Source organism: Mytilus edulis, chromosome 1 (genome assembly GCF_963676685.1).
Source record: "Mytilus edulis chromosome 1, xbMytEdul2.2, whole genome shotgun sequence".
NCBI classification, from domain to species: Eukaryota; Metazoa; Mollusca; class Bivalvia; order Mytilida; family Mytilidae; genus Mytilus; species Mytilus edulis.
In genome coordinates this window covers 109,255,304-109,270,334 of record NC_092344.1, presented here as the reverse complement: position 1 = coordinate 109,270,334, position 15,031 = coordinate 109,255,304, and the positions used below count along the sequence as shown (strand labels likewise).

The 15,031-nt window shown below is 31.6% G+C and overlaps 1 protein-coding gene across 4 annotated transcripts in view; it reads left to right on the top strand.

The window, feature by feature from the left end:
* Positions 1-14,806, top strand: part of LOC139517467 (WASH complex subunit 5-like) — a 55,656-nt gene extending 40,850 nt beyond the window's left edge. For all 4 annotated transcript variants that reach the window (XM_071308566.1, XM_071308575.1, XM_071308584.1 and 1 more), the window contains 3 exons: positions 13,201-13,357; positions 13,616-13,703; positions 14,558-14,806. In XM_071308566.1, the coding sequence (XP_071164667.1) occupies positions 13,201-13,357; positions 13,616-13,703; positions 14,558-14,623 (311 nt within the window). In that variant the 3' untranslated portion in view covers positions 14,624-14,806. The remainder of the gene's footprint in view (positions 1-13,200; positions 13,358-13,615; positions 13,704-14,557) is intronic.
* Positions 14,807-15,031: the final 225 nt, after the last annotated feature.

The following is a 15,031-nucleotide window of genomic DNA, read 5'->3' as shown; positions in this document are numbered from 1 at the left end:
TCTCATTTTAAAACGGACTATATCAAAATCTGTTTTCATTCAGGACATATAGGTTTAGGTTTCTTTGAGTCATGATAGGTCTTTGGAGGTAGAAAATGGGGGTCTTCCCTTTGTATCCTTTTATTATTAATAGAATGCCACCAAAATTAATTATATTGCATGACGAAATATACTTATTTTACATCACACACATATTTGTTGAATATTTGGAATTGTGTGGTTAATTTATTGAGCAGTTCCAATAGTTTTTCAGTCAGACGTTTCCGATAATCAATGTATCTTGCACAATCTTGTAAAGTCTAAGATTTTATCAATTTTATAGTGAAAAACTGATCACATTTATTTCACGTTAGATATACTGTTTCCAGATTTAAATTTTAATATGCGGCAGACATTACCTGTGAATGGGGATGAAGGCTGTAATTCAAACATGATAAAAAAGAAACGGAAATACTATAATGTTCCTGATTTTATTTCCTGATTTTATTTCTGTTGTTCATGTTGTTAGGAAATTACTTGTGAAGTTATTTAAGTTATGACGTCATATTCAATGTAAACAAAGAAACGCTGTTATCAGGTTACGATTTTTTCATACCAAACAATAATTAAAAAGGAATTGGTATTGAATTCCTTCCTATATTTTACTAGACTGATAAATATATATATTTTATTGAAAGTCTGAAAACATATTTTACTAGACTGATAAATATATATATTTTATTGAAAGTCTGAAAATATGTTAATGATTTTGAGTTCATTAGCAGAATGAAAACATTCAGGAAATTTTCCTGATCATTTTTATGGCCCACAAGGAAGTTGTCGGGGCCATATAGCTTTACCCTTGTCTGAAATCCCAAAATTCTGAAATTCCGTAATTCCGAATTCCGTTAGTCCGTAATTCCGAAATTCCATCATTCCGTCATTCCGCAACAAATGAGTTTTTTTCTAAACGCCTTCAGATATTGGGCTGATTTTTGGTATGTGAGTTAACCATCATGATGTGTTACAGATCAAGTTTAAGTTTCGTTCCGCTCAGCTAATTTTTGTCGAAATTACGGGCTTTTGACTTTCATAAATTGTTGAAAATCACAGTTATACATACTTTTTTTCTAAATGCCTTCAGATATTGGGCTGATTTTTGGTATGTGAGTTAACCATGATGTGTTACAGATCAAGTCTAAGTTTCGTTCCACTCCGCTAATTTTTGTTGAAATTACGGGCTTTAGACTTTGATAAATTGTTGAAAATCACAGTTATACAGACTTTTTTTAAAATTGCCTTTAGATATTGGGCTGATTTTTGATATGTGAGTTAACCATGATGAGTTACAGATCAAGTTTAAGTTTTGTTCTGCTCTTCTAATTTTTGCCGACATTATGGTCTTTGGACTTTGATAACTTGTTGAAAATCACAGTTATACGTACTTTTCATGCCCCACCTACGATAGTAGAGGGGCATTATGTTTTCTGGTCTGTGCCTCCATTCGTTCGTCCGTCCGTCCGTCCGTCTGTTCGTTCGTCTGTGCGTCCGTTCATCCCATTTCAGGTTAAAGTTTTTGGTCAAGGTAGTTTTTGATGAAGTTGAAGACCAATCCACTTAAAACTTAGTACACATGTTCCCCATGATATGATCTTTCTAATTTTAATGCCAATTTATAGTTTTGAGCCCAATTTCATGGTCCACTGAACATAGAAAATGAAAGTGCAAAGTTCAGGTTAAAGTTTTTGATCAAGGTAGTTTTTGATGGAAGTTATAGTGACATCTACTTGAAACTTAGTACACATAGTCCCTATGATATGATCTTTCTAATTTTAAATCCAAATTAAAGTTTTGACCCCAATTTCACGGTCCACTGAACATAGAAAATTGTAGTGCGAGTGGGGCATCGGTGTACTATGGACACATTCTTGTTTTCTAAATGCCTTCAAATATTGGGCTGATTTTAAGTATGTGAGTTAACCATGATGAGTTACAGATCAAGTTTAACTTTTGTTCCGCCCTGCTAATTATTGCAGAAATTATGGGCTTTGGACTTCTGATAAATTGTTGAAAATAACAGTTATACAGACTTTTTTTCTATAAGCCTCTACATTTTGAGCTGATTTTTGATATGTGAGACTACCATCATGTTTGTGTCCATATGTGTTATTCAAATTGCAATACTGCTAAATTAAATATACACAAATGCACTAGCAATACCAATTTCTGAAATGGTCATTTCCTTATTTAACCAAAGGCTACATGTTTAGAAACTATAATTGCACTTTGATATATTATTTTATTCAAATATATGAAGCATAAATATATAGATATAGCTATAAATATGTCTGAACAAGTGACAACTCTATGGCAGAAAACACATATTATATTCATGATATATATAAAGGTACTATGTCTACCCCAATCATATTAGCTCTCATTATGTAATTGTTCATCTAGCCTTTCTTTTATCACACTATGCATTTATAACATTTTGTCCTCGTTATTGTACATTGTTTGCATATGTATTTTTAGATTTTTAAAGATGCCAAGAAGAAAAAATTGGAGGGCAGCTGAGGCTAAACGTGGTGTGAAAAACCCAAAGAAACAGAGACTGACGGACTTGACTGGGGATACTGGCCCCATTAACAGTACAGAGTTCGACCTTGACATAGGTGATACTGACACCCTCAACAACAGTAACTCAAATAACATGGGGGATACTGACCTCCACACAAATATAAACAACAGTAACTCAAATAACATGGGGGATACTGACCTCCACACAAATATAAACAACAGTAACTCAAAAAATATGGGGGATACTGACCTCCACTCAAATGCAAACAACAGTAACTTGAAACTACTTGAAAAATCTGAATTGAAAACACTTGAAATATCTGAACTGAATATACTTGAAATATCTGAATTGAATAAACTTGAAATATCTGAACTGAATATACTTGAACTATCTGATTTGAATAAACTTGAAATATCTGAATTAAATAAACATGAACTATCTGATTTGAATCAAAACAGTAACAATAACTGTGCAAAAGAATTGAATGAAAACAGTAACAATTACTGTGCAAAAGAATTGAATCAAAACAGTAACAATTACTGTGCAAAAGAAACTTGTCAAATACAAACAGATATTCTGTCAAATGAATCAAACAATAGTTATGCAAGAAAAGATTCTCATATTAATATCCAAACTGATCTGTTGCAAGACCAAAATGAACAATCTAAAAATAATTTAGAAGAAGTATCTGATTATTCTAATTCTTTTAATGCAAAATTTCTGAAATTTGGAACTTTTGACCAATATGCCACAAAATTTGCTGATCAAAGCAGGGGAAACCAATGTACTTGTAATTGCTTAGTTTTCTTGTCACTTTCTACATCAAATTTTGATTCAAACACACTGAACCTGGATTACATTTTGAATAAAGGTGATGATATTTACAGGAAGCATGTTCAAGAATTAACAACACAGGGATTATTTAAAAATATGCTTTTAAATTTTGATGAAATTCCTGTCAAAATAGAAATTCCTGAAGGGATTTTTATAATTAACAAACAAAATATTCTGTTTGGTCTAGCTTTACAGTACCAAGAGTTGACTGGATTTCTAACATTACAAGAAGCAATTCAAAATTGTATAAAACAGTCTAACAAATTTCTTATTTTGATCGGAGCCATATGTTCGGCAGTTTATTATTTTAATCATACATACTATTTTTTTGACACTCATTCTCATTCAGAATGTACACTGAATAATCCATTAGATTCCTCTGGCAAAAGTATTTTGATTGGATTTACTGACTTGCATGACCTCCTCAGTTACTTATATGCTTTTTACACAAGTTTACAAATTGATTTAGACTCTCAATTTGAAATTTTACCTGTAAGTATCAGTAGTATAGATACTGACAAAGATGTGACCAAGCAGATTAAGAATTATTTCGATGATCAGAAACTAAGGAACACAAAACAAACAAAAGTTTCCTACCAGTATATGAAGGTACCCAAATTTGTATATATGAAAAACTACATGCAAAATAGAAGAAAAAATAAAAAATTAAAGGAAAAAGAATTAAATGCAAAAAGATATTCCAGAAAAGATAAAAATTATAGAAAAACTGAAGCAGATAAAAAAAAGTCTCGGAGAGATGATTCTGATATAAGGCAGATAGAGAGAAAAAGAGAACTTTCTTCTAAAAGAGAGGCTAGAAAGAACGAAGATTTCAAAAAAACAGAACTGGCTGCTAAAAGAGAGGCTAGAAAGAATGAAGATTTCAAAAAAACAGAACTGGCTGCTAAAAGAGAGGCTAGAAAGAATGAAAATTTCAAAAAAACAGAACTGGCTGCTAAAAGAGAGGCTAGAAAGAACGAAGATTTCAAAAAAACAGAACTTGCTGCTAAAAGAGAGGCTAGAAAGAATGAAGATTTCAAAAAAACAGAACTGGCTGCTAAAAGAGAGGCTAGAAAGAATGAAAATTTCAAAAAAACAGAACTGGCTGCTAAAAGAGAGGCTAGAAAGAACGAAGATTTCAAAAAAACAGAACTGGCTGCTAAAAGAGAGGCTAGAAAAAATGAAGATTTCAAAAAAAGAGAACTTGCTGCTAAAAGAAAAGTTAGAAACGATGAAAATTATAGAAGGGCTGAAGCGGAAAGTAAGAAGTCTCAAAGAGATAATTCTGATATAAGACAGATGGAAAGACAAAGAGAACTTGCTTCTAAAAGAGAGGCTAGAAAGAATGAAGATTTCAAAACAAACGAAACAGAAAAGAAAAAAATTGCCAGACAAGATGAAGACTACAGAAAACATGAGTCTGAACGTGACTTCCACCGAAAAAAAGAATATAGGTCAAATCCAGAAAATTTAGAAAATGAGCGTTTGAAGAAACAAAGTTCCAGACAGAAAAACCTAGATATAGACAGATTTTATGAAAAGACAGTCAAAAGTACTAAAAGAAAAAACATTGATTTTACAGATCACGAAAAAGACCTAAAAAAGAAAAGAACTCAGGGTATAACCCTTGATGCTTGCATAAGAAATTTTAAAACAAAAATAAATCAAGGTCCTACATATATATGTACTTCATGTCATCAAACTTGGTTCTGTGATTCTGTAGTAAATTCTAAAACTGTCAAAACGAACACTCCTGCTAACATGACTCATTGCTTTACTAATTTTAAATCTGTACAGCACATAGAATGGATATGCCACACTTGTCTAAATGCAATTAAAAGACAAAAAATACCTCGTTTTGCAATAGCAAATAAAATGGGATTTCCTCAAAAACCAAAAGAATTAAATTTGTATCCTTTAGAAGAGAGACTATTATCATTAAGAATTCCTTTTATGCAGATTCGACAGTTGCCTAGAGGTGGACAGTTATCAGTAAAAGGCAATGTTGTAAATGTACCTGTTGAAGTTCAACCTACAATAAATTCTCTTCCACATACAATAGAGAAATCAGGTACAATATCAGTTAAATTGAAGAAAAAGCTTGAATTCAAAAAATGTGATTTTAGTGAAAATGTCAGACCATTTGCTGTCATTTGTGCATTACATTATTTAATGAGAACAAGTGACTTGTACAAGTCTTCTGGGATTGAAATAAATGATGATTGGATTACAGAAATAGCAAAAATAAATGAAGAAGAAACACAAAATGAAAACAATAGTACAGAACAAGAGGATCATCAGGATGAAAATGATTCAGTCGATGACTCCGATCATTTCAGTGAAGTAGATGAAAGTGAAACGCATGTTGGAAACACAGATACACTGTTAGATCACATTCCAGACGACAATCCACTATGTGATACAGGTTTAACTTTTGCTCCTGGTGAAGGTCAACGACCAATTAGTCTCTACAGTGATCCTGATGCAGAGTACTTATCTTTTCCAACTATATTTTGTGGTCAAAGAAGGCCAGATAATAAAGACAGGTCTGTTTCTGTTCACTATACTGATATTGTCAAATGGGAACTAAGGTCCATGGATAGGAGAGTAGCACAGTCTGTACCAAACATTTTTTTTAAGTTAAAGAAAATTCAGTTAAAAAACATAAGTGATAAGGTCAATCTTGCTCTGAGAAGGTGTCAATCAGAAGGAAAACAATGGACAGCAAAAGATGTACTGAATCCTAATACTGTGAATGATCTTGTAAGATTGGATGAAGGTTATTATATCTTTAGAAGTTTAAGAAACTCTCCAGTATACCTTGAAAAGAGGAAAAAAGATTTGTTTGCAATGATTAGACAGTTGGGTCTTCCAACGTGGTTTGGCTCTCTTTCATCTGCAGACACTAACTGGAAAGATTTGTTACGAATTCTTGGCAAATTAAATGATGGAAAAGAGTATACTGACAACGAATTGGAAGAAATGGATTGGAATCAGAAATCTAAACTTGTTCAGAAAGACCCTGTGACATGCTCTAGATATTTTGATTATCGTGTCCAACAGTTTATCAACTTGGTGTTGAAAAGTGATCATGATCCTATTGGAAAATTGACAGATTTTTTTTATAGGGTTGAATTTCAACAGAGAGGTTCACCACATATTCATATCTTAATTTGGATTGAAAATGCACCAGTATATGAAAGTGATTCAAATGAAGAAGTTGTAGCATTTATTGATAAATATGTCTCCTGTTCACTTTTAGAAAATGACAGTTTAGTCAATTTGCAAGTTCATAAACATTCAAAAACGTGCAGAAAAAAAGGTCACCCAATTTGTCGTTTTGGTTTTCCCCTTCCACCTATGAAAGCAACAGTAATTTTAGAACCTTTGGGAGAAAATGATGACATAGAAAAATACAAGGCTATATATAAAGAAATACAAAACGAAATTAATACACTTCACAATTCTGAAGATATAGACCAAATGACATATGATATGTTTTTAGATGACGTGTTACAAATGAATGATGAAAATTACATTAAGGCCATTAGAAGCAACTTGAATGGTCCAAAAGTTTTTCTCAAACGAAAACCATCTGAAGTCCGTGTTAATGGTTACATGAAAACTGTGTTGATAGCCTGGCAAGCAAATCATGATTTACAGTTTGTTTTAGATGCATTTGCATGTGCAGTGTATATTGTTTCATACATAAGTAAGTCACAAAAAGGTATGAGTGCATTACTAGACCAAGCAGCAAAAGAAGCACGACAGGGAAATTTAGACTTGAAGCATCAAGTAAGACACATTGGGAATTACTTTTCAAATTCTGTTGAAACAAGCGCACAAGAAGCAACCTACTTAACGCTACAGATGCCTTTAACAAAAGCTACAAGACAAGTTGTATTCATTAACACATCTCCACGTCACAAAAGAACTTTCCTCCTTAAGCAATCATCAGCCCTAGAAAAACTAGGCCCAGACTCTACTGAAATAGAATCAGACAATGATATTAAAAGATACTCGCGTAGACCAAAACAACTGGAGAACTGGTGTCTAGCAGACTATGTATCTGAACTTGAATTGCAGTATCCTAAAACTTCAGAGTCCTCAGATCATGAATCAGAACAGCAGGACAATAGATCTGAAAGTGAAAATGAAGAGGCAAATACAGATGTTATAGAAGAAAACAATAACAAAATTGACTTAACTCTGAAGAATGGTATTAGAATATACCAAAGAAAAACACCTAAGGTTATAAGATATGTTAAATACAATTACAAGACTGACTCTGAAAACTTCTACAGAGAACGCTTAATGTTATTTTATCCATGGAGAAATGAACTTTCAGATTTGCAATGTGGACATGAAACATTTGAAAAAATGTACTTGACTGTTGCAAGAGTATTAGAAAAAAAAGCCAAGCAATATGAGGGTAAAGTAATAGATCTAGAGAAAGCTATAGAAGAGGCAGAAAATGATTGTAATGAGAATGATCAGATAGCACCTGCCACTCAGCAAGTAGAAATGGAAGATGCTGAAATAGGCCCAACAGAATCTGAACAGTATGTTCATTTCAATCCAGATAGACCAACAGAACATAGACTGTATGATATGTCCCGTGAAGTTGGAATAGAAGCAAGAACAGTAGAATTGACAAATCATGCCAACAGAATAAGTGAGAGTGATTATTTTGCATTGATAAGATCCTTGAATAAAAAGCAGTGGGAATTTTTCCAACATGTTGTCACATGGGTTAAAACAAAACATGAACCATTTTATACATTTTTGACAGGTGGAGCAGGGTGCGGAAAATCTGTAGTTGTCAGAGCAATATTTCAAGCTTTACATAGACACTTATGTTCTATTGAAGGTGAGGACCCTGACGATATAAGAATTCTTCTTTGTGCTCCTACTGGAAAGGCAGCTTACAATATAAATGGTCTGACTATTCACAATGCTTTCCAGATACAACCAAATAAAGGACTTGACCAGTCACTGTCATGTGATGTTCTCAATACACTCAGAATGAAATACAGAAATTTGTCTCTGATTTTGATTGATGAAATTTCTATGGTTGGAAACAAAATGTTCTCTTTACTGGAGAGAAGGCTGAAAAAAATCAAGGGAAGCAACTGTTCATTTGGTGGCGTCAGTATCATAGCTATTGGTGACTTTTTCCAACTCCAACCTGTATTTGACAGCTGGATTTTCAATGATCTTAGCAAAGGATTAACAGCATTAGCCCCTAATTACTGGAAATTATTATTTTCTTTTCATGAACTTACTGAAATAATGAGACAAAAAGATGATTTAGAATTTGCTCTACTACTAAATAGGTTGAGACAAAATCAGCTGACTGAAAAAGATTTTGCAGTTTTAAGTACAAGGACTGTTTCAATCAGTGATCCAACATACAGAACTAATGCTACACATTTGTTTGTTGAAAATGCTTTAGTGGATAATTTTAATTTGCAATACATATCTAAATTATGCTCACCAAAAGTTAAAGTTAAAGCAGTTGACACAGTTTGTGGGGATTTACCAACATCTGTAAAAACAAAATTACTTAGTTCTTTACCAGAAAAACAGTCTGATACAGCCAATCTTGCAAAAGAAGTAGTACTAGCAATTGGGATGAAATATGATCTTACAGCTAATATTGAAGTCACTGATGGTCTCACAAATGGTTCAACATGTGAACTTAAATTGATTGAGTGCAAAACTACATCTTTAAGACCAAGTATCATATGGGTTAAGTTTGAAGATGCCAGAATAGGTGCTAACAATAGAAAAAAATATTCACACTTGTACGGAAAAGATGTTGAAAAAACATGGACTCCAATGTTTGACATTAAAAGATCATTTACTTATAAATATAAGACCTTTGAAAGAATTCAGTTTCCTCTTCGCCCAGCAGCCGGAAAAACAATTCATAAATCGCAAGGAGATACATTGCATGAGGTTGTTGTTAGTCTGAAATCAAAACGTAAAGGGAAAATACCACATATTCACTATGTTGCACTAAGCAGAGTAACATCTTTAACTGGATTACAGATATTAGATCTTAATCAAGAAGCAATATCTGTAGCAGATTGTGTTCGACAAGAATTACACAGACTAAGGACAGATGCAACTCTACAGTTGTGCTTTAAGCCATTGTATAACTTATCAAGTAACTATTTTAAAGTAGTTTTTCACAACTCAAGGTCATTGCATGCTCACTTTAATGATCTTAAATCAGACCCTAACATCTTGGATGCTGATGTTATTGGTATTGCTGAATCAAGACTTATTTCAACAGATGAAAATGATGATTTTCATGTACCTGGTTTTGAACCACCAGTTCGATTAGACCAAAAGCAAACAAACTTTAATACAAGACCACCTCATGGATTGGTATTATATTATCGAAATAATTGTATTCTTCACAATACAGTCACTTTCTCAACTCCATCTTTAGAGTTTGTTATAGCAGACATAATATCACCCAGCAAAGGTCTTTTTCAGGTTGTCTTTGTTTACAAAGCACCAAACTGCAAATTGCAACAACTTAAAGATACTTTCCTTGCAAACCTTCTTCCTGATGTGTATTTAAGACATCCAAAAATTATCATAATGGGAGACTTTAATATTGATTTAAATACTGGGAACACTTCTTTTTTAAAGTTCATGAGAGATTCATTTTGCTGTTCACAAATTGTGTCTAAACCTACTACATCTTATGGTACATTGTTGGACTTAATTTTTCTAAATTTTGATAGTAAGGTAAATTTTGAAACAGAAGTTCTTGATTCCTATTGGTCAGATCATAAAGTTATATATGTAGCTATTGAAACACAATGATTCAATGTCATAATTATTTTATATGCCGAAACCAGCTTTGTTTGAAACAATGAAAATTAAACCCGCTGAAAAACATGACACATTTGCGGTTGCTGAAAATGCAACCTCAAATGTGCAGGAGTGGTTTTAAAGGAAAATGGGTTTCCACTCCAACAGATTTGCCTTTTCATAAGTAGGGATAGGACTGAGTTGGCTTCAAGACTCCTGATATCCAGTTTTGCCTGTTTAGAAGAAAGCTTCTTTACAAATCTTTCTTCTTAACAAGTACACTGGATTAACGGTAGCAGAGGTAAAGAAATTTGAAAGTGTGTTACTTTGTCTTCCATAAAGCAGAAAGGCCATTGGTGATTGGTCAACCATTTTGCTATGGAAGATAAGTAGAATTCCATTCATTTCAAGTCAGTAATGATTGGAGACATCAAATTTTAGAACCTCTACTACCTGAATGCTCATTGTATCAGTGGAGAGTTGTGTGCACTTAGCATGTGAACACTCCTGATATTTACTTGTTATAAATGTATCTATATATAATTCTTGAAATATTTGTTTTGAATACAAACAAAAGCCATTGCTTTAATATAGATGTAAAAATGGAGTTTTGAAGACCACAAGTTCCATGCCTCATTTCTCTTCCTACAAAATGATTAAATTTAACTGGCTGTTTGATAAACTATGATTAAATAATCAAAATGTTTATGAATGTTGAAATCCTTGCTGTTATGTAAATATATTCATTGTAATTTTTCATATCTATAACTTGATACAATTTACAATACTTTTGTTCACTGTATACATATATGATATATAAAACATTTATCATGATTAAGTATGTACAGTTTACTTTTTGTAATGCCAAATTAATCTGTATATTTATCTCATCCAATATTCATTGACTTTTCTGTTTAAGAAATGCTCTCATGTTCATATCAGACATAATAAATCAGTTCTGTACAAAAACCACATATTTTATTATAATATAATTATTTGGAGTTCTCCAAATTGAAAAACAATCCATAAATCCAACATTTTTGATTTCTTATGATTTCAATTATGTCTTATTCTAAGTACAGGTTTATCAAAATGTGTAAATCATTAATTCATGCAAAGGGTTAAATGTTGAAAACAAAAAAAATCAAATATTGCATTAATTTGTCATTCTACTTAACTATGTGGTTGCAGTTTTGCTTATACATTTGATATATATATATAGAAGTCATTTATAAAACAGAAACTAATGAACAGTTCATGTAAACATTTGCTTCATAGAGAAAAAATTTGTGACATTTGCCTATTAGAGAAGAATTTGTGAACATTTGCTTAATAGAGCAGAAATTTGTGACATTTGCCTATTAGAGAAGAATTTGTGAACATTTGCTTAATAGAGCAGAAATTTGTGACATTTGCCTATTAGAAAAGAATTTGTGGACATTTGCTTAATAGAGCAGAAATTTGTGAACATTTGCTTCATAGAGCAGAAATATGTGAACATTTGCTTAATAGAGCAGAAATTTGTGAACATTTGCTTAATAGAGAAGAAATTTGAGAACATTTAATGACTGTTTTATAATAAGCCAATGTAAAGTGAATTCAGTAAACTAACTGCTGAAGAAAATAAGAATTATATAGATTGTTTCAGTTGTTGTTATATTAACATCATACAACAATTAATAAACGTATGGAGTAAACTTTTGAATCTTGCATTAAAGCAAAGCCACCAGAACTGATATGAATAAAGTTTAATACAGAGATACTATGGTATAACTCAGTATACCATGAATAGAAATGAAACAAAAATGACAATTACTTTGACAGATAGTTGTTAAATGCTCAAGAGAAAATAAATTATATATAGAATCTAGACTCTTTAAGTTGGAAATAACTGTTAAATATTCTTCTCGACAAGTCTTTACAAATTCACTTCAAGAATTTTTGAAGGTCAAGTTATGGAAACAATAATCATATCATAATATAATCGCTGTGTTGCTTTTTATATATACTGTTTTTACTGTCATATTTTGACTTTGAAAATGTGTTGTTATAGATATAGAATGTAAATATTGTTCTATAAGTGAACTGTTTTAATCCACATATATAAAAAAAAATGTATAAGACAATGAATATTATAATGCATTATTTGAAGTATTTCATGTGTTCAAATTTTTCATAATAAACAATTAAATTTGATGTCTTTTATTATTAAATTTGATGTCTTTTATTATTTTTCACACCCCATTTATTTTTGAAATTGATAAGAACAAAACCTCCAGTCAAGAAGAGAAAAACAAACATGGTCACAACCCTAAAAGAACAAACAAATAGCAGCTTCACACATGTTAGAACTACTATAAAGGTCGTCTCTATTTAAGCTAGCAAAAACTTCGTTCTCTGTGTCTACCTTGTTCAATTCAAGTAATACCTATTGATTTTGAATGTAGTCCTGGTATCGATGATGAGTTTATATAGAACAAATATATAGACATGTATGTCCATGAGTGAACAACACAATACTTGAAAAGTGTGTTTTAGACCTCAAAACTGAAAATAATAGACTAGTTCAAAGTAGTTAAATCACAAGAAAGATTAGATTTTGGTTCTCAAAGTTTCCTTTAACAAAAAGTATTACTGTTATTTCATGCATCAATTGTCAACAAAAATCTAAGGTGAGCGACACAGGGTCCTTGGACCCTCTAGTTTTAATCATTCCATCTTTTTAGTTTTAGAATAAAGTTGCATGTTCATTGGAAATTAAACATCAGGATGTCTACCTTTCTACTTTAAATTTAAGTAATTTATGCTCAATAAGCTGAATTGCTTACAATTGGGGAAGAAATCCATTACTGTATGTACAAACTTTTTTTTTTTTTTTTATAGTAAACTGTAATAGATATGATCAAGATCGTTCATTTGTAAAAATCAATGTTGGTCTTTTGATATTGTAATAATCTAATTATTTCTTTTTATAGGTGGTTTGACATGTAAGAAATTAACAGATCCTTTAGATGGTCCACCATTTGTGACTGGTTGTATTACACTACTGAAACAGTTTCACTCAGAAAATACGGATTCTTTCTTGGCATTACTAGGCCAGTATGTTAGATCTACGGTCAATATGCTTCCAAAGTAAGTTCCTTTATTCTTCTTATATTTTCCCATATTTTAATGAAACTTAGTAGTGAAATTTGCAGCAGTTATTTTGTAATTATGCACATGTTTAAAAGTTGTACAATTATAACTTATTAAGCAACATATTTTGTGATAGTTATTTTATAAATGGGTTAATTTCTACTATTGTTTACTTTTTGTATGTATTATTTTTCTAATGAAAAGCTATGGTGTTCTTAAAGAATTAAAAAACTTTTAAATTAAATCATATTTCAGTGTGAAGTCACCAGATTTGTCTCAGGATGCTTTGAATGTATTGGTATTCTTGGAAGATTTTATTTACTATAGTGGAATGTCAAGAAAGGTAAAACTTATTACATGTTTTTTCTGTACTCTGGTGATGTATGCCTTAATTTGAAATTATCACACTTGTTAATTATGCCTTGCCATTATACATTAGATACAAGGTGGCCTATAGCAGTTAATAGAGGAACAGAAGGACCTTTATTCATGACATTGGAATTGAATCTGGTTTTTTTAGGATTTCAGGAATTACATTTATCAAACTTAGGAATAAATGTCTACTTTTTGGGGGATTAAGGATATATAATTAATGTTATTTTTTTAGATAATTTGGGGTTCAATTTTCTAGGAATACAGGATGACACTTCCTCTTGATAGTGTTTATGTCTATAGATATTTAATCTTTAAAAAAATGTGTTACATACAAAACTGTATCTTAGAAGGTTGAGATTAAACAGAAAAAATTGACAAGAAAACTATGAATCAAAAGTTGTAGAAGTTTTCACCCTCAATATAAGAATAAGAAGATGAGTATGATTGCCATTGAGACAACTCTCCATCATAGACCAAATGACACAGACGCTAACAACTGTAGGTTCAAGCTTGTTTACACAAGCACATTAAAAGCATGCAGGCTTTTTACAACTCTGTATTTATCAATATATTAAGATATACACATGAATTTTTCGGATAAAGAAATCATGCTGCAGAAATATACAGTAAATATAAAAAAGATGTTGTTTGATTACCAATGAGACAACTCTCCACAAGGGACTAAATGACACAGAAATTAACAACTATAGTTTACTGTATGGCCTTCAACAATGAGCAAAGCCCATACAGGTAAAGAATGGTAAACATTTATATAATACTTCGATACCCTAGTTCTAATTTGTTTTTTTTCCTCTGTTACAGGTGATAGAAGCCCAAGTACCACCTTACTTATTTGATGAATGTAAAACCCAGCTGGCACAGGGATGATGGACAGATTCTGTTATTTATATGTGACATTCCAAAGAAGTGTGACTGTTTTGATGTATTGAACAAATGTAGACTGAATACATTACTGAATTGTTATTAACTGTTATCCAATGGTGCAATATATTTTTCTAACATTGTATGTAGCTTGTTATTGATAATTATAATATTATAAGGTATTTTGTACATGTTTTGTTCTTTTTCTTTAGTTTTTTGCCATATCCAGTCTATTTATTCTACCCTGTATTTCTTTTCTTTGAAGATCAGGGGTGGCCATATATTGTACATTGGGAATTACTATCTTATTTGTTTGAATGTATGTTTTTCAGTGCAAATCTTTGCCAGGTTCATAACTTTTGCACTTTTGCCATGAAAAATATAATTCATAGAATAGAGAATGAGAACAGGGAA